Source organism: Tursiops truncatus, chromosome 14 (genome assembly GCF_011762595.2).
Source record: "Tursiops truncatus isolate mTurTru1 chromosome 14, mTurTru1.mat.Y, whole genome shotgun sequence".
Classification (NCBI taxonomy): Eukaryota; Metazoa; Chordata; class Mammalia; order Artiodactyla; family Delphinidae; genus Tursiops; species Tursiops truncatus.
This window is the reverse complement of record NC_047047.1, coordinates 8,713,518-8,740,049: the sequence shown is the minus strand read 5'-3', so window position 1 is coordinate 8,740,049 and position 26,532 is coordinate 8,713,518. Positions and strand designations below refer to the sequence as shown.

The 26,532-nt window shown below is 62.0% G+C and overlaps 2 protein-coding genes across 7 annotated transcripts in view; both read right to left on the bottom strand.

Moving 5' to 3' along the window:
- Nucleotides 1-403: 403 nt before the first annotated feature.
- SEMA4C (semaphorin 4C) lies at nucleotides 404-11,154 on the bottom strand. 6 transcript variants are annotated; one of them, XM_033838511.2, is made up of 15 exons: nucleotides 10,729-11,154; nucleotides 8,105-8,253; nucleotides 6,470-6,618; nucleotides 6,081-6,143; nucleotides 5,836-5,934; nucleotides 5,664-5,760; nucleotides 5,425-5,541; nucleotides 5,176-5,327; nucleotides 4,904-5,079; nucleotides 4,486-4,630; nucleotides 4,163-4,385; nucleotides 3,935-4,047; nucleotides 2,408-2,565; nucleotides 2,249-2,319; nucleotides 404-2,121 (listed from the first exon to the last, which is right to left on the bottom strand). In XM_033838511.2, exons 2-15 carry the CDS (start codon nucleotides 8,211-8,213, stop codon nucleotides 1,292-1,294), a joined length of 2,502 nt encoding a protein of 833 aa, XP_033694402.1. In that variant the 5' UTR covers nucleotides 8,214-8,253; nucleotides 10,729-11,154; the 3' UTR covers nucleotides 404-1,291. The 6 variants fall into 6 exon arrangements, with proteins under 6 accessions (XP_033694402.1, XP_033694401.1, XP_033694403.1 ...); XM_033838510.2 differs by having other exon boundaries at nucleotides 8,105-8,250; XM_033838512.2 differs by lacking the exon at nucleotides 10,729-11,154 and adding an exon at nucleotides 10,255-10,392.
- A 3,905-nt stretch (nucleotides 11,155-15,059) lies between these two features.
- Nucleotides 15,060-26,532, bottom strand: part of FAM178B (family with sequence similarity 178 member B) — a 44,059-nt gene continuing 32,586 nt past the window's right edge. The window contains exons 8-10 of the mRNA XM_033838516.2: nucleotides 17,260-17,337; nucleotides 16,799-16,951; nucleotides 15,060-15,452 (exon numbers count right to left, since the gene is read on the bottom strand). Coding sequence (XP_033694407.1) covers nucleotides 15,420-15,452; nucleotides 16,799-16,951; nucleotides 17,260-17,337 — 264 coding nt within the window. The 3' untranslated portion in view covers nucleotides 15,060-15,419. The remainder of the gene's footprint in view (nucleotides 15,453-16,798; nucleotides 16,952-17,259; nucleotides 17,338-26,532) is intronic.

Genomic DNA, 26,532 nt, shown 5'->3' with positions numbered 1-26,532 from the left:
AGCCAGCCCACACCACCTTAAGCTGCTTCTAGGAAGTTCCCCTCCTCGGCCCCCTCACTCCCATTTCCCCTTCCCAGAGTTCTGGGAAGCCAGGCCCCTCCCGCTCTCCTGCTTCTACTCCCCATGCCCTGACTTCTCCCTTTGGCCAGAAGCCAAGGCTGGCTCTCAAGAGGCTGTGGCCCTGGTCTGGCTCCCAGCCCGAACCACCACTGTGGGAAAACATTGGCGCCTGGGCTGTCCCCCCTCCAGAGAGGGGCACAGGCAGGAGGGGGACCACTGAAGGAAAGGCAGGCTGCCCCAGGACTGAGAAGGGGGGCAGTCCAGCCCCACTCAACCCACAGGGAGTCTCCCTCTTGGCACCCAGAAGGTTTTGGCCCAAATGTCTTATCTCCGTGACAGGAAGTTTCATTTTCTCCATTTTATTTGTCCATATAAAAATACTCAAATATTTACAACAAATAAATACGTGGGGACACAATAAGTTACACTGTGAGAAGCCCTCCTCCTGGGGCTGGGAGAGGATGTGCCGCGTCCACAGCATGCCCGCCCTCTCCTCCCCTCCCCCTCCCCCTCCCCCCACACCACCTTTCCCAGCCCCGCCAGGGAGGACAAGTATAAAATACCACTGAATCCCAGGGCCAAGCGGGAGGCCCCTCCCACCCTTCCCCCAAACACACAGGAGGCTCCATCTCCCCCCCCCCCCGAAAACATTCACAGCCCTGGGAGTAGGACCAGGCCCACCCCAGAGCCCTGGACTCCCCCAGAGGGGCACAGCACCCTGCCCAGCCCACCCCCGTATGTACATGGCTGCCCCCCAACTGGGGACAGGCGGGGGTAGGAGAGGCAAAGTGATACAACCCCTTCCCCTTCATAGCTTCAGTGACCCACCAGGAGGACCCCAGGCCAAGGGAAGACTTGACAGAAACAGGAAGACTGTGTCACACACCCACACACACATACGTGCACACGTCCACAGACACACATGTATGTACACAAACACACCCACGTCTCCAACTTCCGCCTTGAAAGGTTTTGGCTGCTGGGGTCCCGTGCGTCTGTGATTCACAGCCCCTCACAGAGGAGGAAGGTGCCCTCTGTTGTGAGGCTGGTGCCCCGGTGAGCCACACCAAGTGGCAGTGCCCGTGCTGAAAGAGCAGGTCCTCATGGCCGGGCGGTGCCGGGCAGGGTCCGTCCGGGGCAGAGCAGGTGCCCGTGCCATGTCCCTGAGGTAGCTGGTGCCTGTGCAAAGTAGGAGCCGCGCCTCCCACGCCGCCCCGCCGGAGGGGGACCCTCACACCGAGGACTCCTCGGGGTTGGAGTCCGGCAGCTGCTGGCGCTGCTGCAGTTTGCGTCTCAGCTCGTCGGCGAGCTCGGGCAGCGGGTGCCCGAGGCTGCCCCGGTCCTCCCCTCCCAGCTGTAAGCGCACGTATCCGTTGGCATTGGAGTTCCGCCCGCCCCCCAGGTGGAGCCGAGTTGGAGAAGGCAGGGGCTGGCCGGGGATGCCAGGAGGCGGCGAGGGGGGCCCGCCGCCGGGCTGGCACCGGGCGTGTCCAGGAACGATCTTGAGGGAGCCGTCCGAGTAGTAGTAGCCCACGGGGTCCCAGAGTTTCTCGTCCGTCTCGGGGCCGGGCCGGAAGGGGGGACTGGTGGGCTCCTTGGGCAGCTCCAGAGGGTACACCAGGGTCCTCTCGGCTGCCTTGGCGCCCTTCTCCAGCTCCTCCCGCAGCCGCCGGCGCAGGGACAGAACCAGCAGCAGCAGCACAAGGCACACGGCCCCCAGGGCCACCACGGCCAGCCACACCAGCCCCAGGCTCTCCAGGGGGGCCCGGGCCTCCAGGGTCACTGACGGGCCCGCCACCACTGCTACCAGGTAGCCTTCGGCAGCCAGCCGGGCCCCCTGCTCCTCCGAGAAGCAGTGGTAGGCCCCGGCGTGGCGGGGCTGGGCGGCCATCACCACCAGGGCCTGCAGCCGGGCGTCGTAGAGGAAGGAGCCGGGCTGCTCTGCAGGCAGCTCCCGGCCCCCAAAGGTCCAGCGGGCATGGGCGAGGTTGGAGGAGAGGCGGCAGGGCAGCACCAGGTCTGTGCCTGCCACCACCGTGATGTTTTTGGGCGTGAGCCTGACTGCAACGGCAGAGAAAGCAGAGCAGAGAGTCAGTGCAGGAAACCCAGGCCGGGGGGCGGATGCAGACACTTCAGCTCTGGCCCAAGGCCCACCGCCCTGGGAGGGGGACTAAAAAAGACAGCTCACCTTTCTTACTGCCCCGGAAGTTACAGATGCTTGAGGTGTCTGAGACTGTCACGTGCTGGATCAGCAGGGACCTGGTGGGGGAAGCAGAGGCCATCAGCGTCCCAGCTCTAGCCCCCCTCCCCTCCCTGCTGGTCCCAGCACGCGCAGAGCCCCACTCACCCGGAGTGGCCGCCCACGGCCGTGCAGCGGCTGGTGTTGACGCTCCAGGCGCAGTAGGGGTCCCGAGCGAGCACGCAGTCAGCGCAGGAGCGGTACTTCACGCAGTCGGCCAGGGGCAGCTGGACCAGCTGGGAGCGGGAGCCCGCAAAGAGCAGCTTCTGCCAGAGAAGCACAGGAGGGGGGTGAGCCAGGCCCGGACACGGCCTGGGGGCGGCTCAGACCTTGGCCAGGGGGCACAAGGGGCCCAAAAGAGAAAGGGGGCTGCGCTCAAGTCCTGAGGAGGGAAATCTGAGGACTGAGAATGCACGGAGGGCTTACTGCAGGCCAAACGCAATCCTAAGCATCTTACAGATGTGACCTTATTAGAAAGGAACAGCGAACCTGTGAGGCTGAGAAATGTAATCTCACACACACACACACACACACACACACACACACACCTACACACACACATCCCTACAAACACACCCCCCCCACACACACACCCCTACACACACATACCTACACACACACCCCTACACACACACACCCCCTACACACACACACCTCCTACACACACCCCTACACACACACCCCTACACACACACACCCCTACACACACACCCCTACACACACACCCCTACACACACATACCCCTACACACACACACACTCACTCACTCACTCACTCACTCCAGGACAGTATAAATAGCGCAGGAAGTTCAGTTTCCGCAGGGCCCGTCAGCCTCACAATAGCACCAGCAGAGCATAAGGCGTTTTCCTCTGTTTGAATGGTGATTGCCAATTTGTGTGTTTCTTCAACCACAGACTTTGTTTCTGCCATTATTCCACGTTCTGGAGAAACAACCTGAGCCGCCACCACAGGTGGTGAAAGGCGCGCGCGGGAAGGTGCCACAGGTTCGCCAGAAGAGAGCAGAGCAAGAGCAGAAGTGAGAGCAGCACTTCGGGGAACGGCTGAAGCCGCCGGAGGCAGGGGGCAGGGCTGGAGGGCAACGGGGCCGGTTGGCAAGGCGACGTCACGAGGGCATCACGAACCGACACAGCACAAGGCCGGGCCAACAGTGGCACCGGCAGAGAAGAGGCACAGCACAACCCCGAGGGGCCTGAAGAGAGCGCACAGAGCAGCTGCCACGGCCCCGTTCTGGGAACGCAGCCCCGCCAGGACCAGGCTATATATGAAACATAACGCCCGGCCGCCAGGACCAGGCTATATAGAAAACATAACGCCCGGCTGCCAGGACCAGGCTATATAGAAAACATAATGCCCGGCTGCCAGGACCAGGCTATATAGAAAACATAACGCCCGGCCGCCAGGACCAGGCTATATAGAAAACATAATGCCCGGCCGCCAGGACCAGGCTATATAGAAAACATAACGCCCGCAGAGCGCGGATTCCGTTAGCGCTCTCATTCCTGGGACCCGCCCCAAGCTACCCGAGGTGGCTCAGGCATCTCCCCACCCCTGTACCGGCCAAGCACACGACCAGGGGTGGCCTGGGGACAGTGGTGGGTGGGGCCTGATTACTACCTTGCTCCGGGACAGGACCAGGCTTTCCACTGGCTCCTGGTCAAACACCTGCAGCTCCTCAATCAGGTGGACCCAGGGCCCCAGGCTCACGGCCTTGAGCAGCCAGCCATCTCCTGTGGGGGGGTGGGGGAGGACAGGTGTAAAGAAAAGAGCAAGAGGCTCTCCCCGCGCGGGGCACACAGGCCTCCGCCCAGTCCCCAGCGGCCTTGCCGCGCCCCCTGGGCCCACCTGTGCCGATGAACAGCACTGTACAGGTGGCTCCATCGAGCCCCGTGACCCGGTCGGCCACCAGCTGGGTGAAGTTGGCGTCTTTCTTCACCAGCAGGGGCCGGCCCCACCGAGGCCCCACCTGCTCCTCCATCAGCGGGTGCTTCTTGATGAAGTTGAGGGTGTTGTCGGGCAGCTCCAGGGAACTGGTGTAGCCGTGGCGCCGGTGCCAGTTGTTGATGCACTGGGGGCGGGGGAGAGGAGGGAGAGGAGGGAGCTATCAGCCCGGCGGGAAGGGCACTGGCGAGGAGGACACAAGCGCGCCCCTGCCCCGGATGACTCACCGAGCCGGGCCGCGGGCTGGGTACCGGGTCGGTGTAGCGGCCCCACTTTTGGGCTTGCTCATGGTACTCCTTGTAGGGCCCCTCGAACACCCTCTGGATCTCTTCCAACTTGTACTCACAGACTGCTGACAGGTCCATGTCGCCCCTGTCACAGCAAGGGAGGGACCCCCAGGGTCAGGCCTGGGGCGACCACAGTTCCGGGCGTGCAGCGGGAAGGCAGGGCCCAAGCACAAGAAGGTCACGGGCCCACGTGACGCGACGGCGGCTCCAAGTGCCACCGGGGACAGAGCACGGCCCGCCTCCCGCGGGGGGCTTTGCAAAGGGGCCAGGCGCCTGGACGTCCCCCGGGGCCTGTCCCTGTCAGACCCAGCCTGCGGACCCGCTCCTCCCCACCCCCAAGGGCTCCCAGCCAACTCACCACCGTGCCCGAAAAACCCCGAAGAAGGTGGTGTTGTGCCAGGAGGCGTCCTGCAGGGTATGCAGCGCCTGCAGCTGGTTGAAGTAGAGCTGCCAGTCAGGCGCGGAGCACACCAGCCGCGCCTTCAGGAACGTGGTCCACTTCCTCTGCAGCGTCCGCGCGCCCCCCACGTCACCCTGGGGGACAGCGAGGGGACACTGCTGGTCAGCCCCGCCGGGCTCCCAGGGCCGTCCGCCGCGCTCCCGGGGCCGCCCGCCGCGGGGCGTCTGTACCTTGCAGACTCGGGCCACGCGGGCCACCACCTGCTCGGCGTAGCAGTCGTATTCCACGGCGCGTTCGCTGAAGAAGAAGTACACCTTGTCGTCGTCCCCCGTGAAGCTGCCCAAGCTCTCCGGGATGTAGGCGGAGCCCACGAAATGCGGTTCTGCGGGAAGCGGAGGAGGGTCAGCCCGGGCGCTGGGCCCTCGCGGCGCTTCCCACCCACGGCTGCCCGGTTGACTGGCCGGCTCCTCGGGGCTCACCGTTGAGCCAGAAGGCCAGGTACTCCGTCTTCATGGCGTGGTGCGGCCCCATGATCCGCAGGATGACGGGCTCCGTGCCCAGGAAGTTGTTGAGCGTGGCCGAGTACAGCTCCCCGTCTACGGGAGACAGGGGGTCAGCCGGACCAGAAGCGAGGTGCAGTTGCACTCAGGCCACACAGCCCCGGACTGGGAACAAGTCCTGGGGGAACCCCCCAACCTGCAGCGGGACAGCCACTCACCCACAAGGAGGCCGGTGTGGCCCTTAACTGGGTCATAGGGACACTTCCCCTTGCCATCTTCGAACTCGCCACGCTCCAGGGTGAAGGTGAGCATGTCCTAGGGGAAGGGAAGAGGCAATGAGAAGGCGACGGGGATCGGTCGAGGGGGCTGGGGGAGGGGAGCGGCACTCACAATGTAGGTGCACTTGGGCTGGAAGGCGTAGGTACCACAGACATACAGGTGGGATGCGTTATACGGCTGCAGGAAGCGGATGAAGTTGAAACACTCCGTCTGGGGAGACAGAGGCGTCAGTTAAAGTATGAGGGCCCCGGACATGGGGACACAAGGACCCAGACCAGCACTGGGTCAAAGGGGGCTCTGGGGAAAGAGTGTGCACCATGCCCCCCGCCCCTGCCAGCAGTGTCCCAAGCGCCCACCTGGTTACTCTTCCCTTTCTGGGTGCACTCCGCCTTCTTCTCAGCTGGCGCCTCCCATGAGATCTGGGGGCAGGGAGGGGACACGTCAGCAATGTCACAGGTACATACTGAGCATGTGCTACTAGCAGGGCCCATGGCAGCAACGTGGGGAAGCCAAGTGAGAAGACACGGTCCCCACTCTCTGGGAGCTTATTCCAGCAGAGGTCAGAAGCCCCAGCTGCCCCAACGCAGTGGACCCAGTAAGTGCTGCAGACTCGGGGGAAGCAACATGCTCACCGAGGAGAATGGGGTGGGGGGCAGCTGAGCCGAGGGGACAGCCTGGCCAAGCGAAGCCCCTCCGGGTCCTGCCTCTCTCACCCCCGCGTGCCTCCCGCTCCCCCACCTCTCACCACTCCCTGCAGCTCCAGAGCCTCCACGCTGAAGGCAAACAGGGCCTCCCGGGCCCCTACGTACAGGAGCCCGGTCTGCTCGGTCAAGGTCAGCGTCAGAAAGTCCTGGATGCCCGTCTGGGAGAAGCGCCGCACCACCGTGGCCAGCTCTGCAGGGACAAGGCCAGAAAGAGCAGGGATGGGGTGAGCGGACCTTCCTGGGACTCTGGGAGGCCCCCCCACCCCCAAATCAGCCCTCCTCTATGCGATGGTCACCCCTGGTCCCCACATTAGAGCTAGCACCCCACAGGCAGATGCCAGCCAAGCCCCCTGACTGGTAGTAAAGGGCATTTTCTGAACAGGCTTTTGGCTCTGACAGCTCCACCCAGGCCTCCCTGGCCTTTCCCAGCCGGGGCGGAGGCAAATCTGGGCTGGGGAGGAGGAAGGAAGGATATCTCAGCCACAGCTTCCGGTCAGAGGAAGCCATCAGACCGACGGCTCTCACTCTCAGGGTCAGCAGCACTCCCCCCTCCCAGCTTCCTCAGCTGCTGCTTCCTTCTTTGCTCTGCTGCCTGCTGCCCTCACCAGGGTCCAGCCAGGCCCTGGACCCTGATCCAGTAGGGTAGGATGGACAGAAGTTGTGAGCACTCCTTTGACTTAGGAAACCCTTCCCTCCAGTGAGACCCAAATCCGGGCTGTTAGGGATACAAGCACAGCCGGCTATGGGCTGAGGAGGGACGGCAGGAGATGGAATCGGGCTGGGGGGCCAGGCCAGGGAGGTCAGCGGAAACCAGAAGCTGGGGACCAGAGATGGCGCTGAAGCCTCAGGGCTGGGAAGCCCTGTTGCCATCCGCCAAGCAGCGCGCTATGGTATTCGCGTAGTCACAGGGTTCCTACGTCAGCCCCCAGAACAGCTGCCGACCTGTCCTCAGGGTCCCTCTGAACCAGCCTCACTCTTTGGAGACAACGACGGGCCCAGACACAGGCCGGCAAGGGAAGGCTTCGTTAGCATGGAGAGGAGCCTGTGGGAGGTGAGCTCATCCTGGGCCCCCAGAGCACACAGATGATACAAACACCTGACATCACCTCCGCAGACAGGTGTGTGAGCACAGAAGGGCTGTCAGGTCTGCCGTCCCCCCATGCGAGCACGTGCATGCGTGCGCACCCCCCCCCCCACTCTAGGGCCACCAGACAGCAGAGTGTCAGGGCAGCAGAGGGACGTCTATTGTATCAGGGTTGCTAAGGGGGCTCCTGGGGGCAGAGAGCTGGAAAGACTTGGGTGCAGGCAGTGACACCCTTCACCTCATGCCCATCCTGACCCAGGTTTCTCTCTTTAGGCTCTCAGTGCTCGCGATAATTCCAGAAGTGAGGCATGGGGAGAGTAATGCAGAATGGTCACTCTCTCCTGTATAACAGGGGCAGCTGAGCCAGGTCCTAAGTGTCAGGAGGGATCCTCTAGGTCCTGGCCTGGACTACCAGTTCTGGGTCCCTAGGGCCACTCACTCACATTCCTCAGTAAGCTGTGTCACATACATCAGTGGGCCTTGAGCCCGACTGCAGAATACGGCTGGCACGTCCTAGAGGGCAATTCCTTAGCACCCCTCTTCCCCCAGGAGTCCCTCCTGGCCTCCCGCTCCCCGCCCTCCAGGCACTCACCCCCAGAAGATACCGTCTTCCGGGGCACCAGGTTCCACCACACCTCAGCCCCAATGCCCAGGCCCCACAGTCCCACTGCCAGCAGCCAGACGGCCCAGTGCATGGCCATGGCACACGCCCTGGCGCTTAGCTCCAGGCCAGCTGCCCTGCTGGGGGAAAAGAAAGGGTCAGAATCACAGCCAGAGAAAACAGACCGGAAGGGGGCCCACACAAGCCGTACCAGGAGGCACCGACAGGACAGAAGACCAGATCCATCCTCCCCAGGACTCCCCCGTGCCCCAGGCCTTGGAGCAGAGACCTAGTCCCCTCCGACACCTGGCCTCAGCCTCTACAGCCTCCAAAGGGACCATGGGGTCTCCCTGGGGGGAGGGAGAGAGCTAAGTCAGCTGCAAGAGCGGACACTTGGACACTCGGACAACCTCCGGGCCCTCCCCGACTCCTTCTCTTCAACAGGAAGTTGTTTAAGAAAATAAAAAGGGGACCCCCCTCCCCGCCTCAGGCCTGATAGATTCAAAGATTTCTTAAAATAACCTCTGGAGGCAGGACCTGGCCCTACTGGGGCTCCAGCCAGCTCCAAGACCTAATTCTGAGACGCAAACCCCTCAGCAGGGTGATAAGCATGCGGTGGGGCAGGAGGTTGGAAAAGACCCCCAGGGAGGACTCGGCACATCAGGCCTGCGGGGGTCCCGGCCCCAGCCTCTTGCCTCCCCCAGCGCAGACAATGGCCGGGCAGAGCCCCAAACCCCGTTCCACATCACAGGGCTGAAGTGGGTCCGGGAGCTGGAGGGGCCCCGCTTCCCGAGGCCCCTTTGTTGCCCAAGAAGGAAGGCAGGAAGTGGGTGGGATGGGCGTGGAAATGACCAGGGCCTCATCCTGTTCCTCGCACAGGATCCTAGGAGACACCAGCCCTAGGGCTGAGGGGCGGCGGAACAACGGAGCCGGCTCCGGTCTCATCAGGGATCTCCCGGCAGCGCGTTCAGGCGGGGGCTGGGGGGAAGTGAGGACCCGGTGGGGAGCGCCAGGGGGGTTCCTCCTGGACCGCGGAGGGCGCCCCGAGCAGGGCCGGCGCCTGCTGCGCTCTCCCGGGGTCTTGACGAACCTTCCCAACTCAGAGATCGCGCCCCCAGGACCCCGGCCAGGGCAGGCCATCTGGATTAATTTCCACTGCTCCAGCCCTCCAATGCCGGGAACAGAGACAAAGAAGCTGGGTCTATGCTCACCCCAAAACAAAGGGTCCCCGCCAAGACCCCGTCCCGGGTCCCCCCCGCCCCCCCGGATTCTCCCCTCCCCCAGCTTCGGGGATTTGAAGGCAAACAAAGCGGCGGCGCTGGGAGCGTGGCGGAGCCCGGCCTGCGGACGCCCCCTGTCGGCCCAGTAACCCAGCGCGGGAAGGGCGGGGGGGGGCGCAGGAGATGCGTTCACCACCACCCCCGTCCCCCAACACACCCCCAGCCCTCCCTCGGCCCCTTACCCCAGGCCCGGGCCGGACCCCGCGGCGCGCTCCAAGGCTCTGCCGCCACAGCTCCTCCCCGGAGCAGCCCCGGAGGTGGGGGTGTGTAGAGGGGTGCGGGCTCCTGGCGGCGCGCCCCCCACCCTTGCCCACCCAGAGCGGCGGGCCGCGGACGGCGCCCCCGCGGCTGCAGGGCTAGCGCTCCAGCCGGGGACTGGGCGGCGCGGCTCAGGAGCCTGGCTTTCCAGGACAGCCCGCCTCCCCAGCGGAGCGGGCGCGCGGCCGGGGGGCCGCGGCAGGGAAATCCGATCCCACAACATCGGCCTCCGTCCAAGCCCGCCCCAAACTTTCCGTCGGGGGTGGGGGAGCCAGGGGCAGTTCGGGGGCCTGGAGAAGATCCCGGCCGCGGACCGGACTGCACGAGGGACCCCCGCTCCCTGAGCCCCGCTGCCCCTGACCAGTCCGCGCCTCCGGACCCTGTGGCGGCGGGCGCCGCTCTCCCTGCTCCCCAGCCCCCGCCAAGCAGCCCGCGGGGGGCGCAGAACGGCGCTCGGGCGGACAGCTGTCCCCGCCGCCGCCCCTCCCTGAGCCCCCAGACCCCGTCCCTCGCGCGTGCGGCGTCCCCTGCCCGAGTCGGGGGACAAAGCGGCGACCCCGGAACCCCCTGGCTCCGATCCCAAGCACACCCGGCCTCACTCACCTCTTCTTCGCGGCTTGAATCCCTGGGCGCCGCCCTCGCGTTCGGCTCCGACCACGGTCCGCCCCTGCCCGCGCGCCGCCGCCGCCCGCGCGCGCCCGCCCGCCCAGCTCCGCTGCCCCTCTGCCACCGCCCCTCGGCCCGGCTCGGCTCGGCGCCCCTGGGCTCGGGCTCCCCGCGCCACCGCGGCGGGCGCCGGCTCTTTCTCCGCCGCGGCCGCGGCTCTCCGCCCCCTCCCCCCTGACGTCAGGCGGGGGGGCTCGACGGAGGTCGGGGGCGGGCCGCGAAGGCCCGCCCCGGAGGGGGCTGCGACCCGCCGCGACCCGCACGCCTACCCGCTCCCCGCCCGGGGGCTCGGACCCCCGCCCCTCCCCGTGCCCTGCCGCCCCGCGCCTTGCAGCCGCGAGCTGCGCCACCGCGCCGGGAGGTGGGGCGGGGGAGGGACTCCTGGCCCTGGCACTGGGGAGTCGGACTCACCGGGTCTTTCCGAAGTGTCCCCCAAGGCCAACCGCGCAGGCTGGGCGGCCGGGCTCGGGAATGGGGCTAAGGGGATCCCCACGCTGAGGTTACTGGAACGAAGGCGTGCGGGCCACTTCAGGGCGAGTATCCGAGGCTTCTTTTCGGGGCGGACCAGAGGGGTCTGTCTTTTGGCCCCCAATTCTTCTCCGTTTCTTGGCCCCAACTCCCACTGACCCCTGCGACCAGACTGGAACGGGCCTCACCAGCCAGTAAGACCCCCCCAGTCTCCCCGAGACCTTCTGCCCCTTGTTTCTCACGCTCCAGGCGGAGGGACCTGCTCAGCGCCCCCCGGCCAGCTCCCGGCGAAGACAACCCTGGACTCGGATTGCACAGAGCCTACCCTCAGGAAATGACTCCTTCTGGTGCCCCTGGAAGACTGAATAACAAGTGACATGAGCCCTGATGTTCAGACGAAAGGGTTCTGAGGGGAGCCACGCTGGAGGAGAACTGGCATCTTCCGAACCGCCAGCCTCCGCCCACAGCCGCTCCTAGAAGTAACTTGTAGCCCCGGCCTCCTGGGCGGTGCTGGGGTGTCCTCCTTGCCAGCTGGTTTCTCGGAGCTGGGCAGGTGGACAGAGGAACCCCAGGCAGCCCAGCCCACCGGGACCCGGAGACAGATGCCACCTCCTGGCTAGGGGCAAAGGGCAGAGGTGAAGAGACTGGAGGCCCTGAGGCTGCGGTGGTGACTTTATGCCTGGTGCAGTCCTGGAGGGGAGGGACACTTTAGGGCCCCGTCAGCAGATCTGGATTATAAATCAGTCCCGATGGGAGGTTTTGTTCTGGGTTAAAACTTGGCATCAGAAAAGTGGAGACCAGAAGAGTCGTGGAGATAATTGGGAAAAGCAGCCCAGTTTGGATTCAGTAACAATTGGGTCTTTGCTGGTATACATAAAGGCCCCTTCTCCCGCGCTGGCCAAAGCCACATTTCCCAGCTCCTTTCCACCAGAAAAAAAAAAAAAAAGAAAGAAAAGCTGTGGCCTTGGAGATGCTGGAGATAGGGGGCAAGCTAGTTAATTAGCATGGGGTGGGCAGGGAAGGCTTTGCTTCAGCTGACAGGGAGGAAGATGAGTGACCCCCCTCTTCCTGTTAGACCCTGCGTCTATTTATGTGGTTGTAAATCAATAGGCAGGTACCCCTCACATTTGTTCTGTGCTTCACACTCTGCAACTTGCCTTCACTCTGCCCTCATGACCACCCTTTCCAAAGTAGGTATTGTTTCTCCCATTCCATAGATGAAATGAGTCTCAGAAAGGTTACGCATCCTGCCCAAACTCACACAGATAATGAGCAAGGTCAGAATGTTAAATCAGGCCTTAGGACTCCTGATCCCGTCTTTCCACTAAGTCACAGGGTATCCTGATAACTTTTAGGCCACAAACACTCCATTTCCTGCTGTTTTTCCTCACCTTCACCTCCCACCCACCTCTAGGTGTGACGGTTACCAGGCTGAGACCTGAGCTCCTAGCCCCACCTGCAAGACGGCCCTAGTGGAAAGTCTCAGCAGGTGGTTTGGTTTCACTGGCTGTGACCGTCTTCTGTAGCTCAAGGCCGGCTGCTCGGTTCCTGCTAACAGACTCCGGAGCCCTTCCCTCCCAAACGCTCCTCAAAGTTAAGGCTGCAGCTTGCCTGCTCCCCTCTTCCACCTTCACTCATTTTCTGCTGCATTCTCTTCCTTTCCGGCGCTGGCCTTTTCCGTGGGTGGGTGGGTAGGGGATAAAGTTTCCTGCATGACTACTTGCTCATGATTCATACTTTAAAATAAAAGCACAACTGGTCAAAAAAGAGGATTCCTGGGTCTTAAATTAAGAAGAAAAAAAGTTACTAATACCGGGGGAAAAAAAAAAAAGGCTTGTGTATAGGTATGTCAAGCCTCCTCAGGGCCTGTCTATCATATTCTATGGAAGGTATCCACTTTTCAGGCCTTAGGCCTTGACAGACCCTCTTACTTTCCCCATTTGTTCAACCACGTGTGGCCAAGAAAAGGCAGATGTGCTAAATGCCCCCCGAGTTTCTCTGAGGACCCACTGGCAGCTCAGTCCGGCCCCTAGAGATGGACCCAAGAGTCTTCTCTGGAAAGCAAGGCCCCCCTCACTCCCACACCTTGGTCATGCACCATGGTGCCCCTCCTGTGAACTCCAGCTCTCCTGAGGCTGCTTTCTGAGGGGGGGTGAGGGCGGGGCTGAGGGGTCACAGTGGGGTTCTGTAGTCAACACTGTCTGGCCAACTTCCAAGGGAGTCAGGAGCTGCTGTCACCCCACAGGGGGGAAATGAAAAAGCCTGGGTCAGCCACCCTTCAGGGGCCTGAGGGCCTGGAGACCGAGGGGAGTGGGGACATAGGAAAAGGACTTCCTCTCTCCACTTCCTCCTAAAGGAGAGTTATCAAAGCCGTCCACCTGGGAAGCCTTTCCCTTCCAGCCCCTCCCTACCACCCTCGCCAAAGGAAGCAGGAGAACATCCGTCATCACAGCCCCGGATGCTGCCTTTCCAGTGGCTTCCACCAGGATATCCCTCAGCCTTTCCCCAGGGGCTTAGGGATCTGGAAAGCGTATGTGGCGAAGTTGCCAGCATCACTGTGGAACTCTTGGCCTAGAGGCTGGCTCTCTAACTGGTCCCGGACTGGTTTTAGAAGATCTGGTCAGCTCCCAGCCAGTTCCAGCGGGGGCCCATTACACGTCCCGGGGGACGCCGTACGCCCTTGGGTGACCTCAAAGTGCTCACCTCTGCTCAGGTTACAGGGAGGCCTCTGGAGGGCCTGAGCTGCCACCAACACCTCCTCTCTCCCTGGCATCTATTTCTCTCCTGGGGGTGAGTGTCTCCGGGAGCTGGGGCGGAGGGGGGCAGTGCATGAGAACCGGGCCTGGGCAGGAGGGCTCCAGAGCCTGCAACACTGGACAGCTCGAACCCTTGCTCAGAGCCCAGCAGGGGCGGCTTCGAGAATTGGAAACTCCCTGCTTCAGACTCTCAGGGCTCCCTACTCCCTCTCCGCCCTTGGCTTCGAGAACGAAGAAAGAAAATTTCAAAGGTGATTTCCAGGTTTCCAGAGCAAACTGAAGAGCCGGGGATCAGGGGCAGGGGCGGCCCTGAGGGAGGGTGAAGGCGGCGGCTCGGCACAGCTCTGCTATCGGAGGATCTCAGGCCTACCTGATGCCGCTGGGGCCTCAGGGGTGCCCTGGCCAAGGGGGCCTGTGATGTGGCCAGGAACAGAAACCAGAACTCTCAGGCAAGCCGCCTGGGCCTCCAAGCCTCCCTGGCAGAGAGCTTCTTCCACCTCTCACCTGGCGAAGGAAGAGAGGCAGGGAGACGTGGTGCCCGGCCCTCGGCCGTGTGCTCGTGCTCTCTGAATTATACATCTGCCTTGGCTCCCAGCACTCTGGGGACCCAGCGAGAGCCTCCAAAACAGGCCCAGGAAGCGATGGGCTACACTTCGGGGCTGCAAATAGAGGCACTTGGCCTGAAGGTCCTTTATGTGGGGGGAGTTTCCTACTTAACCTGCCTTACCCTGACCCCCGTCGTGTGAAAGAACGAAGGAGAGGGACAAATAAACAGAGAAAGTCACAAGCGCCAGCCATGGTGACCTTCCACTGGCAGATGCTAGGGTGGAGCTGAGGAAGGGGCACAGGCCCAGTGGGCAGGGCTCCTCCTCTGCTACCTCCTATCTACCTCCTGGGGCCCCTGAAAAACACCATCCCAACCCAGGAAGGAGTCAGGAGGGGTCAGGGACTAGCAATGGATTCTCAGGGTTGGACGTGTGGGCAGATCCCCAAGGGTCTCCTGGGGGTACCGAAGGCTCACTCACTTCTCAAGGGGAGCAGGTCAAAGACGTCCAGCACCCGTTTAGGGATCAGGGCCCACAAAACTGATCTTGGGTAAGGCAGAGTGGAAACAAAAAGTCTTGGGAACGATCTTTCGGCACTGCCCCCCATGCCCAACTCCTAAGTCTGGGAGTTGATTTCAGAGCTCGACAACAAGCTGAATTAAGTGCAATTACAGCCCTGAGCTACCATCTCACTCCGGATCTTCCCCAGTGGCAGCGGGGAGCGGGGAGTCCCGGTCCCAGACCGGTCCAAACAAACGTTCCCCATCCTTGCTCCCTGGGTGTCTGACAGCTCTCAGGCCACAGCCAGAACTGCTCCTCCCTGAAGGTTTGCAAACAGCCCTCAGCTGCAGGGGGTGGGGCGGGGCACATGACTGCCTGGGGTGAGAATTCTGCAAAGTATAAGCGAGAAGTCAGGGAACTGGGCGCTGAGCACGGGCCCTCAGTAAGGGACTGAAGGAACTCTTGTAACCAATGATGCTGAAATGAGACTTTAGCGTGCACAAGGAACCCTCACATTAGGGACACACAGAGATGGGAAGGAGGGTGGGGAGGATGGTGGCCGGAGGACCCAGGAAGCCCAGGAAAACCAGAGCTTTGGAGACAAAGGTCTCGGGGAGAGGAGACGGTGGGGAAGGGAAGGAGAGCTGAGAGGTGAGCCAGGCAGCGAGAGGCAGGATCCTCGCCCGGAGGGGGCTCAGGGCAGCGGGGGAGGCAGGTGCCTGCTTCAGCTGGCTGGTCCTCCTCTGGTCTCCATTCTTCACGCCTCCAGGCAGCTGGGCCATGTTCACTTCCTGCCAGGGCAGGAGCACTGGGCCACCCCTGCCCTGCTCCATTAGATGTCTTCCCAGGGGCTGAAGTACTGGGCCTGTGGCAAAGAGAAAGCAGGCTGTGACGCTCTGGGCCCAGGTAGGGCCCACCGATGTGACGCTCCCTGGCGCTCCAGCATCCCTTGAATTTCCACTAAGGCCTCCTCCGTGCCAGATGCTGAGCCACAGGGCTCCTGGGGCTGCCAGTCCAGGTGAGGACACGGCAGGTCAACGGGCCACTCAACCACAGCTCTGCCTCCGCTCTCTCTACTCCCTGTTCACAGGCCCAGGGCGCTGTGAGAGGAAGGTGGGACCTGCCCCCTGGCTCGGCCAGGCCACGGATCACTTTTCCCTCTTTTCATGACAAACACACTGCTTCTCACCAGAGACCAGTGTGACCTAGTTCCTTAGGGGTTGAGGATGAGGTCTGCTCTCCAGTTTTCTCAGACACTTGTGAAATCTAGACCCAAGCCACAGCCTGTGGCTGATGTGTCAGTTCCAGGTCAGAGGTTACGGGGGAAGGACAAGCGGAGGGGAGTCAGAGGAAAGGCAAGTTGGGAGCCCGGGAGCATCGGGAGGGGGGTTGGAGAAAGAGTTTTTACGAGACCCAGTTCATCTGCATCCAGGGCTGGGGGCGAAGGGGTGGGAGGGCTGCCTGTTGGAGGAAGGGACAGAGGCCAGAAGGGAGGCTGCCAGAGTGGGGCTGCACTGTGCTAAGTGTGCGGGCTCGCGAGTCAGGCTGGTTCTGTGCCCTGGTTGATATTTGCATGACCCGGCCTGCATGATGGGGCAAGCTGTTTAACCTCTCAGTGACTCTGGCTAGCTTGTTCATCTGTGAAATGGGATCATAACAATACGTGCCTCATGGAGGTTACGTGGATTCATGTAGAAGAGGGTTTTTATTCAATAAACATTAGCTATGAGTATTTATTACCCAGGGAGTCTGAGGGAGTCAGGAGCGTGAGTGCTGCTGCTACAAAAACTGGAGGGACCAGGGCAGCCTGGGCGCGTCCCCCCAGCAGAGTGGGAGGCCAGCCTCAGGCCCACAGGACAATTGGGCAGAGAGGGTGGACAGCTGGTGCCTCTGCTGCCCCTTCCTGGCACAGCTCACGACAGACCGGCCCTGTGGCCCAGGCTCTTCCCTCTCCGGGGTGAAGCTTTTCTTTGCCTTCACCCTGGAGTCGCCTGCGCTGTGCCTCCCTCCCCGCACTCCCACACGGGGCCTCTGACTCTCGATAAGAATGGCGATGGCCCACCGAGGATACGTCTCCCCGCACTGCCCTCTGCCCCCATCTTCCAGCCAGGAACCCGGCAGCTGCAGAGGGGGTGGACACACTGAGGGCTCCGGTCAGCCGCCTGACCACATCCCTCCCTTCCCAAGCCTGGGGGCTGGTGTGGGTACCACCTGGGGCTGGCAGTGGACCAGCAGCTCCTGCCAGCGGATGTAGGTCTGGGCAGCCAGGTCCTTGAGTGTGGTCCAGTGCATGGCCTGGGGGCTCTCCCGGATGTGGGTGCTGATGCAGCGGTCCAACTGCATGCACAGCAGCTGCAGCTCTCCCTGCAGAGGCCGTGGGGGGCGGGGCACAGGCCCGGCCGCCACAGTCGGGGAGGGGAGCACAAAATCGGAGAAAGAGGAGGACGGGTCTGAGTGACTGCCCAAAAGTCAGGCAGGAAAGGGAGGGGAGGCACGGGGTAACCGGGGGCACGGGTCAGTATCCCTTGGGAAGGCCTGGTGGGACGCTGGGAGGAGGACGAGGCCGGCTCCCCTAGGTCTGCTTCTTTTTCAGCCTCCCACTCTTCCCAGTTCCTGGCAGCGGGCTGGGCTCCTCCCCCAGGGGCCCCAGCCCAGCCTCCTGGGAGACTCACCCATTGGTCTGGAGTAATGTCCTGGCAGCTGACCACCAGCCCAGCCAGCGTCAGGAGGCTGTGACACAGGTAGCAGACCTGGGGAGAGACAGGCTTCCCTGAGTGCAGCTCCGGCCCAGCCCTGGGCTTCTGTGACAGTGTCTGGGGAGGTGTCTTCAAGGAGGGCCCCGCTCACTCAGAGCTCTGCCCCTGAGGAATGACCGTGCTCCCCCGCCTCAGAAAAAGAAGAAATCTCTGCCTTCCAGAAACCCACACTGTCACCCAGCCCCATCCTGGGGCTCCAGAGGAGAAAGCCCGTGGGCGAGAGGGGCCTGTCCACTCTGAGCTCTGCCTGGTGTCTGTGGTCCCCGAGGTCTCTGCTCTGCTCCCTGTGGCACCCACGCCTGTGCGCACTGTGACCAGATGCCACTGTCCACTATATGCGTACACGGGCCCCCCATGGGTGCCCAGCTCAGCCCGGGGGGACACCCCTGCACAGACAGATGTGCAGCTCAGTCCAGACACTCCCACTGTGCTGACCGGAGGAGGCTGGCGAGGGGAGGGGGGCAAAGGGCAGGAGGTCTGGTTGAGCATTCGCCCACCTTACCCACCTACTCATACCCTCGCTCTTGCCCCCTGGACACCAAGGGGTGAAAACAGGACAAAGGCCGATTCTATGTGATCAGAGGCTACGTTAGATCCCGGGGTGCCCTTGGACTCTGCTGGTGCCCATTCATTTATGAGACATTCACCTGCAGTGCAGAGAAAACGAAGTACGGGGAGCACCCACCCCAAAGGCAGGCGAGGCTCCTGCTGTGAAGACAGCCTGCTCCTGGCACTCAGTGGGCATACCCCTCCCCCACTCGGAGGTGCCTGCTGCTCTGTCCCCTTCAGACTCCTCCTAAGATAGGAAGGGTGGCAGGAAGCACCCCACCATCATGCCTGTGGCAGATAACCAGCCCTGAGGCTGAGCTGGGAGGAGAGGCAGGCTCTAGAGATGGCCAGCAGGGCTCCAGCTTGGTGATAATGGGGTTGGAGCTCAGAGCCAGCCAAGGCTCCCCTGTCCCCCCACTTCCCCTGCCCTTATCATCCTCCCCCTTTAGAGCACCTGGTGGTGCCCCAGAAACGGTCACAGCCTCTTTGCACAGACCCAGCAGCCTCCTTAGGGCAGAAGCTAGAACGGTTTTTGAGGGCATCAGACACTCTAGAGTGTAGTCTTCTCCAGCTCAAACGCCACGTGCAAAATCCTGAGGCCACAGGCCACCGGCCCCCCTCCTCCAGCAGCACCTGCCCTGCTCAGGACCCAGCCTGTCCTTCAGCACAGCAGCTGAGGCCCACAGGTGGCTGATACCACAGGCTGGCCGGGTTGGGTGGCATGCCACCTGGCAGTGGGGAAAAGCAGGGGGCCCACTGGGTGTGCCTCCAGGCGGCGCTGCCCCAGGCTGGGGAAGATCCAGCCTCCGCGAGCAGGGTCCACCTGCTGGGTCCCCCTTCCCCAGCCTGGCCTTGCCCTCGGGAGGCTCACAGCATTCGGAACTCCTGAACTCTGCAGTCGTGGCAAACGGCTCTTTCCCGCCGTCCCAACCCCCTAAAGCAGGCTCAAGCCTGTGCGCTAGACAGTGTACCTTGACTAAGACACAGCCACACACACTCAGACGTCAGACGGGAAAAGATGCTTCAGGAAGGCGATCATTCGGTTACTGACACTGAATACTGAGCCCCAGCGTTCCCTTGGACCAGGAGGACAAAGGGTCCTTCTGGCTTTTCTGGGGAGGGCGGGGGAGCGGTGGTGGTGTGCAGCTGAGAGGGCTTCAGGGAGGAAGTGACTAAACCAGGTCTCAAAGGAGCCGTAGGATTTGAGGTGAAGGTGGCCCTGTGCGGGTGGGGCACAGCCAAGATTACACCACCAGACAGATCCCGGGCTGATGCGAGAAGCAGAGGCAGGACTCGCCGGGGGACTGACCACCGCTGGGGCACGAGCTGGGCTGGAGCGGGGAGAGAGGGGCGCCCTGGGGACTGGGCTGGCAGCAGAGGGACCAGACAGTGGACAGTGGAGGCCACTCCACGCTGCTCTGGAGCAGGGAGCCTGGGTTGTGGAGGACAGACTGGGGGCACTTGGGGGAAGCAGGGGATGGAATCCATTGGGATGGAATCCACCGAAGTGAAAACGCGGCTCTCAGAAGGATTACACTTCCTCCTTCGTCTCTTTTTTTTTCTTTTCTCTTTAAGATAATTTCTTTACAATGTGTGTGCTTTACTCATATAATCAGAGTATAATGACAAAATTTTAAATTAATTTTAAACCAGACAATGCCAATGATAAACGACTGAGCCCAGGTGGGTCTGGGGTAGGTGCGGGGCAGGGGAGAGGGACGTGACCTTGGGAAGCACCCTCTTTGAGAGAGGGGCATTGAGCAAGCTGATGGTGAGAGGTGGTGGAAGCCAAAGAAAATATCCCAGTGCGATGGAGCTGTCCGTTGGCGGCCGGGAGGGGGGGCCCTGTCTGCGGGGTGGGTGTGAAAGCCCGGGAGGGCTGTGGCAGAGGGGAGAGAAGGACCTTTCACCTGTAAACATTCCCCCAACCGAAGCGGGCGTGGAGGCGCTGGGCCGCGGGCTCAGGTGGAGGCCCTGGCCAGGCCCCCAGCCCCCTGATCTCCCCTCCCCTGCAGAATGTTATCTTCCTGGGAGGGGGGCGTGGTGAGGGTGGGCCTGGGATCTGAGGAGTGCCCTGGAGGAAAGCCTGTGCAGCGGGGATTTACTGAGAGCAAAGAGCGGGTACGTGTGTACGGGTTTCACAACTTCATTCTTAATGCCGATTCCCATAATTGAATCTGGAGGGAAAATCCCAGGGAAACTATTCTGAATACGTTTGTTTTTTTTGGGGGGGCTGGGGTGGGGACGAGAATAGCAAGAAGGAGGAGGTAGTTCTGAAGAAGAGCCCTGTTAACCACACTGTACAAGCCGATCGTCCAAAGGGCGGGTGAGGGTACTTGGGAACCGTGCCCACTACCTGGAAGGAGGGCTGGGAGCATTCTCCCCTCTTTGGGGAATAGGGCTTCGCTATCAGCAGAGTCGCCCAGACCATTCCTCCCCGCGGTCTCTGCACTGAGAGGAGAGGTGAGAGAGGGTCCTTCCGCTCTCATCCAGACAAAGGGACAGACCGCGGCGCCGGGGACACGCCAGGCTTCTCCTGCACCTCAACCCTCCTCTCCCAGGCCCTGTTTCTGTGAAGGTCAGAGAAGCAAACCATGAGCAGAAACTGGGGCTCTAGCAGGCTGGGGGAGGCTGAACCTGGGTCTCCGTCCTCTGGAAACTTCCTCCGGTGGGGAAGGCAGGGGCTGGCCCAGGAGCCCGGCAGGGCCGGGCGGGAGACTGGGTAGGACGCTCAGTCAACAGCCAGGCGTGAGAGCTGCGTTTCCTGCTCCAGTTGTGCTGTGACCAGTTCCTGAACTCAGCAAGCCCGCTCCTGTCCTGCCGGCACCACAGAAACATGGGGCTCTGTCTTCTCTTTCAAGATACTGGAAAGGGAGGCTGGAAAGAGGCCAGGCATCGGCGGGGCCAGTGCAAGGTGGCCCTTCCTCCTGTCTGAGGCCCCTTCCAAGTCCCTATGGGCGGGTGGGGGTATGTATGGGTGTAGGGGAGGGTGCCGGGTGGCTTCAGGGTTAGTGAGCAGTGCAGGGGCACACCTTGAGCGGAGGCTATATCCATCCAAGCTTGGGCATCTCGTCTGTAGAACGGGTGCTCCCCAGCTCAGGCCACCCACCCAGCACCTCCCGACTGGGGCGTGAGTGGAGGCTGGGAAGCCCCCAAGGGAAATGGGGCCAGGAAACCTCAGTCCACGACTTGGGGAGAGGCAGAGTCTGAGGCATGGGACGTGCCCGAACCCAATGCCGACAGGAAAGGACGGTCCCCTCCCGCTGCTGCCAGCGGGGCCTGAGCTCCACCTTCCGGGTCTCTCCCTGGAGTCTGGCAGACAGACTTTTCTGAGAAGTTCTGTGCAGGATGCCTCCCTCCTGGCTCTAGAGCCTGGAGACGGGGCCCCGTCCTCTCCCTGGGGAAGGATGACACGGCAGAGAGATAAGGGACAGTCCACTGGGCTTGTCACCCGCGAAGGGGCCAGGGGAGGGGAAGGCCAGTGTCTCCTTTTCTGGTCCAGCTAGTTCTGACCCGGGAACCGCCAGCCAAGTCTTGGTGTATAGAGCCTTCGTCATGAGACGAAAGGCAAAAAGGGTGGACGGTTCCCAGGAACTTCATCCTTTAGAAAAATTCCCCTCTAGCTAATGCCAAGGGAGCTGGCGGTGGGTTATTTATGCTAAGAAACGGCAGAGAGGGGGAGGGAGAGGATCTCCCAGGAAGCCACTCGCTCTGGCCAGAACGTAATAGTTTCTCCCACCGCAGTTCCAACCAAGAGCGCAGGCTCACCCGAGGCAACCCTTCGAACCCAGCCCCCTCCCTGGAGGCTGCCAGCCCGGTGGGGGGCAGAGGGGGTGCAAGGAAGGCGGGGGATGGTGGGTCTTGCTCTTGGCTGGAGGGTCCTGGGGGAGCAGGTCCAGCCAGGCTCTGGGGCAGCTGCTGTGGGGCATGGGGAGGGGGTGAGGGGAGAACTAAGGCTGACCCAGGAACACCTGCTGGGGAGGACACACTGACTCAGAGGACACAGCCTTCCAGCCAGGCTGCTGGGGCCCAGGGGCTCACACTGCAGATGTCGCCGGCTCCCGCTCGGCAAGCTGGCCCTCAAGGCCAGCTGCTGTCCGGTTCCTTGCCCGGGATGCCAGGACCCCAGGGCAGCCTCCCTTGGTCTCACCTCTCCAGGCTCACAGGCTCTGGGGTTGGGAGGGGTCCTGTCCTGGGGGACCTGCATTCAGCCGCAGCCTGGCTGGGCTGCTCTCGGCCCCATTTGGAAGGCCTGGAGGTCCAGGAGGAGAATTCTGCCATAGTCCTGTCATTGCCACGTGTGGGTCTTCTCAGGGGTTCTGTTCCCTCAGAGACACTTCGCTGCAAACACACGTGCTGAAGGTCAGTTCTAGAACCAATGAAGCCTGGGAAAGAGTGAAGCCGCGCTGGTCCACCTTGGGCCATTTCAAACCCAAGGCTAGAGCTGGGCCCTGATGAATTCTTTTCCTTCCTTCCTTCCTTCCTTTCTCCTTTTATCAAATTGAACCCTACAGCACTACTGCGCAGTGCCCTGACCCAGCGGGTTCCCACAGAGGTCCTGCTGACCTTCACTTTCAGTAGATGTGGAAGCTGAGCCTGGAGAGGTCCCCTGACTGCATGACCATCTCCACTAAGTGTTAGGCCCGATGCAAATGTCTGTACGTGCTCCCTTAAGGTGAACAAGCTGTGCGTGTGTGTGTGCGTGTGTGTGTGTGTGTGCGCTTGCACGCGCGCTCATGCTCCCTAAAGGGGAGTTAACCCTGGAGAGATCAAGGCCCTTCTGCATTGCACAGCCAGGGCCCCAGGGCCTGCTAGAGGCAGGACAGGGAGAGGCTGAGGCTCCCCCCTGGGGAGGAGAGTCGGGGCAGCAGGCCTGAGCCCCAGGGCATGGTCTAGGTACTCCATCACACACCGGCTGGGCAAATAACAACAGAAATAGTCTGTCATGAGTAATCCTGAGGTAGGGCTACTTGCAGGCCCCAGGCCAAGAGTCTCAGACTGGGGACAGACTGAAGCTCATCTGGCTAGCGTGTCCACCAGGGCTCAGGGGGACAGGGGACGCGTTTTTTAGGGGAACCCCGTCTGGACCTGTCCTGGAGCGTGACACCTGCCACCATCTCTAGGTGCTGTTTCTTCCTAACTTCTTCCGCCCCACAAGTTAAGTGCAAGATTTATTCCCCTTGCCCAGGCCGTTCCTGCTCCAAGTTGCACTCTCTGATCTTGGCTTGGGCAAGCACCAAAGCAGCAAGCAGAGGGCTGTGCCCACAGGAAAGCTGAGTATGGAAGTGGCTCTGACCAGGACAGGTCATCTGTCATAGGTCCTACAGAGGAGGAAGTGACAAGGACGCATGACCCACATCCCTAGGAAATGACATGGTGACACGGCCCCTCTTCCAGGTCCCTGGAAGCACAGGGCACAGAGGCCAGAGAACAGACATCGCAGGCAGGACTTGCCAGACTCACCCCGGGGGCTTGCAAGGCCAGATACTCAGTTCTGTAAATGAAAGTGCCTGTTTAGGCGTGGGGGTGGGTGGAGCCCTAGACACGGAGCAGGCTGATGGGAGACGGGCTGGCAGCATCTGGACAGGACCAGCGCTTCCGGCTCAGCTTTTGGGAATGGCCACTGCCTAGAAAGTTTGTCTCAAGGGCCCAGCGGGGCGGAGAGATGGGATGTCTCTGCTGAGGCTGCTAGAGGACCTCGGGGCCCCGCATGGGTCCCCCTCCACAGGTAGCTCAGAAGATGAGCCCCTCACCTGCTCTTCTAGCTGCCCAGAGGAGGTGGGTTCAGAGACCTGAGACCCTGAACTCACCTGAAAGGGACAGAGGTATTCTTTTTTTAAGCTCTATCCTGAACTTGGAGTTGGACCCTGAGCAGCCCTGGCCCCTGCTCTTGGTAGTGAGGAGGGGAGGGAACTAGGAGGCCGTGGCACAGCGGGGCCAGGTGGGGAAGAGATGCAGTTGAGACAAAAGCAGGAAGGCCAAGGGCTTTTTGTTCCTGTGGACCTGCTGCAGGGGGTTATCTCAGCGCATCTGCCCCCCTCCTATGTCTGCCGTGGGAGGAACCGAGGGGCTGCAGGCAAACCCCTGCTGGAGCGCTCTCACCCAGCCCACCCTTCCTTTCTGGCTTCCTGCTGGCCATGGCGGGCGGGGTGGGGGGGGGCGGGCAGGGGGGATTTGACAGGCGGGGGGGATTGGCTGGCCCTTCCTGCTCCTCCAGCTAGGACTAGAGACCCTGACCCCAGGGGGATCTGGAACGGAAACCCAGCTCTGCCTGCTGCCCAGAGAGGGACAACATTCTCGGTGCCTGTGTTTGAGAATCTACGCCTGGGTGTGCACGTGTACATCAGTACGCGGATTCCAGAGCCGGAGGGAGCCCCTGAAACCAGCCCGGGTGTTGGCGGGGGCTGGAGGGGCCCCATGGAGCGGTGGCTTCCTCAAAAGCCATTTCCTCAAAAGCAATGGCCTCCTCCCTTCTCTTTCTTATCTTTCTCACTCTCTGTATTGTCTCCTGGCGCGCTGGCATGGCCAGTGCCCGGGGAAGCACTGCCCTCCTAATACGTCCCATGGGTGTTAGAGAACAAGGCCTCTGCCCACGGCTGAAGACCAGAGGGATGCCACGGACACTAAGGCTTCCTGGTGCCCAGGGTCCTGCCCCCTCCTTTGTCGAGTCCCAGCCTCCCGTCCCCTACACCCAGGCCAAGGTGCCGCACAGTGGGGACTTCAGCCCGGATTCCAGGGAAAGATGTGTGACCTGGGCTGGCCACTCACTTCACGCCCGGCTATGTGATTAGCTTAGAGGTGAACACATGACCCAAGCCAGGCCAACGAGACTCAACTTTGGGACTCTGTTAGGATCCAGGACAGAAGCTCTTTCTTTCCCCCTGGCTAGGGTTGCAGAGGGAAGGAAATAAGCCCGGGGTGTCTGAGAAGCAGCGGGAAAGCTGCCTGCGAACGCACCAAAAGGCAGAGCCTAGACATGCAGAGCGCGACACTGCAGTTTCACGACACTGCTCAGCGCTGGTCCAGCTGAGCCTGATGAGCCGTCCCAGGACCTCTTGGGACGTGTGTTTGTGTTTCTGTCACTACAGGGTCCTGGCAAAGACGGGGTGAGAAGGGACAGGACAGGCGGTGAGCAGAAGAGCAGTTGAGGGGGCCATGGTCTGTCTGGCAACTGCCCCTCCAGGCTGAGGACAGCTAGTGAGGGGCCTCACACACCCTTCCCGCTCCCCGCTCAGGTGTGTGACAGCGGGAGCTGAGCCCAAGCTGCTTACACAGGGCTCCTAGAAGGCACTGCTGAACTCCCTGGTGGTCCAGTGGTTGGGACTCGGCCCTCTTACTGCTGGGGCCTGGGTTCGATCCCTGGTCGGGAAACTAAGACCCCGCAAGCGGGCACTGCTCCCCCCACCCACACTCCCGAGGCTGCTGGGCGGGGCTGGGTGCAGCTGTGGCGGGGGCGGGGGGGGGCGGGGAGAAGGTCCCTCACCAGACTGTACCTGCTCAGGGCAGGCATTTTTTTTTTTTTTTTGTGGTACGCAGGCTTCTCACTGTTGTGGCCTCTCCCGTCGCGGAGCACAGGCTCCGGACGCGCAGGCCCAGCGGCCATGGCTCACGGGCCCAGCCGCTCCGCGGCATGTGGGATCCTCCCAGACCGGGGCACGAACCCGTGTCCCCCGCATCGGCAGGCGGACTCTCAACCACTGCGCCACCAGGGAGGCCCCAGGGCAGGCATCTTAATGGAAGCATGTGGTTGAGATAGACCCTGGACCCAACCCTCAAAGGCAACTCTGTTCAGGTGTGTGAAGCAATGTGTGGCCATGCCACTGGCTGAGTGAACAGACTGTCATGACCACCGCAATCCAAGGACAGGAGAGACAGGCCTGGCATCGCCAGGAAGGAGGACCAGCAGGGCAAAGACACGGGCCTGAGAATGGAGGGTTTCTGGGACAGACACCCCCTGCTTGGAATCGAATGGAGTGGTTTGATGCACAGGAGAAAAACCGCATGGATGAAGCAGGGCCAGCTGACACAGGCCTTGGATGGGGCGGTTTGAATATGATGTGACAGGCACTCAGGTTCGCTTATTCCTGCGAAAGAATGGGAGAAAGACGATCGCAGAGTTGTCCAGGGGGACCTGAAGGATGGAGAGACAGAGGCAGGGGGGTCCTGGGGCAGAAGCAGGTGAGTCACCCGCACGGGGTAAGGACGGTGTCTACGGGAGGGACCCTTGAAGGGTCCTTAGGAGGACTGAGCCTGGGGGGGGGGGCAGGCCAGAGGGCAGGCTAGAGCTGCCGAGGACTCGGGCTGGCTGGGCTTCAACAACAGCCGCCTGCAGAATCTAAGCCTCCCCTCCCCAGCTCAACAACATCGCTGTAAGCCCTGCTCGTACACCCGCAAAGAAGCCAGAATTCCTGGGAGTCAATCAAAGCTGGCCTGGGCCCCCGGCCCCACGCGCCTGCAGACGCTCAGAGGTACCCACTGTGAAGGAGCTCAGCGGCCACTCAGGTGGCTGGGATGTGTATCTGGGGCACGGATCTCCCTTTAGGGTCAGCTACCCAGAGGTCACCTCCCCAGGGGTCACCTCTTCGAAGTTTATTTCCAAAGGTGTCAGCTGTTCCTCATTTTGGAGGAAGTGAGGAGGAA

Coding starts and splice junctions, on each gene's coding strand:
- SEMA4C (XM_073791076.1), bottom strand. CDS start 9,874: ATGTTGTGGGATCGGATTTCCCTGCCGCGGCCCCCCGGCCGCGCGCCC. Junction 8,254..9,575: donor GGGTCCGGCCCGGGCCTGGG/GTAAGGGGCCGA, acceptor CTTTTCCCCCAG/CAGGGCAGCTGGCCTGGAGC. Junction 2,320..2,407: donor GCCGTGGGCGGCCACTCCGG/GTGAGTGGGGCT, acceptor TTCCCCCACCAG/GTCCCTGCTGATCCAGCACG.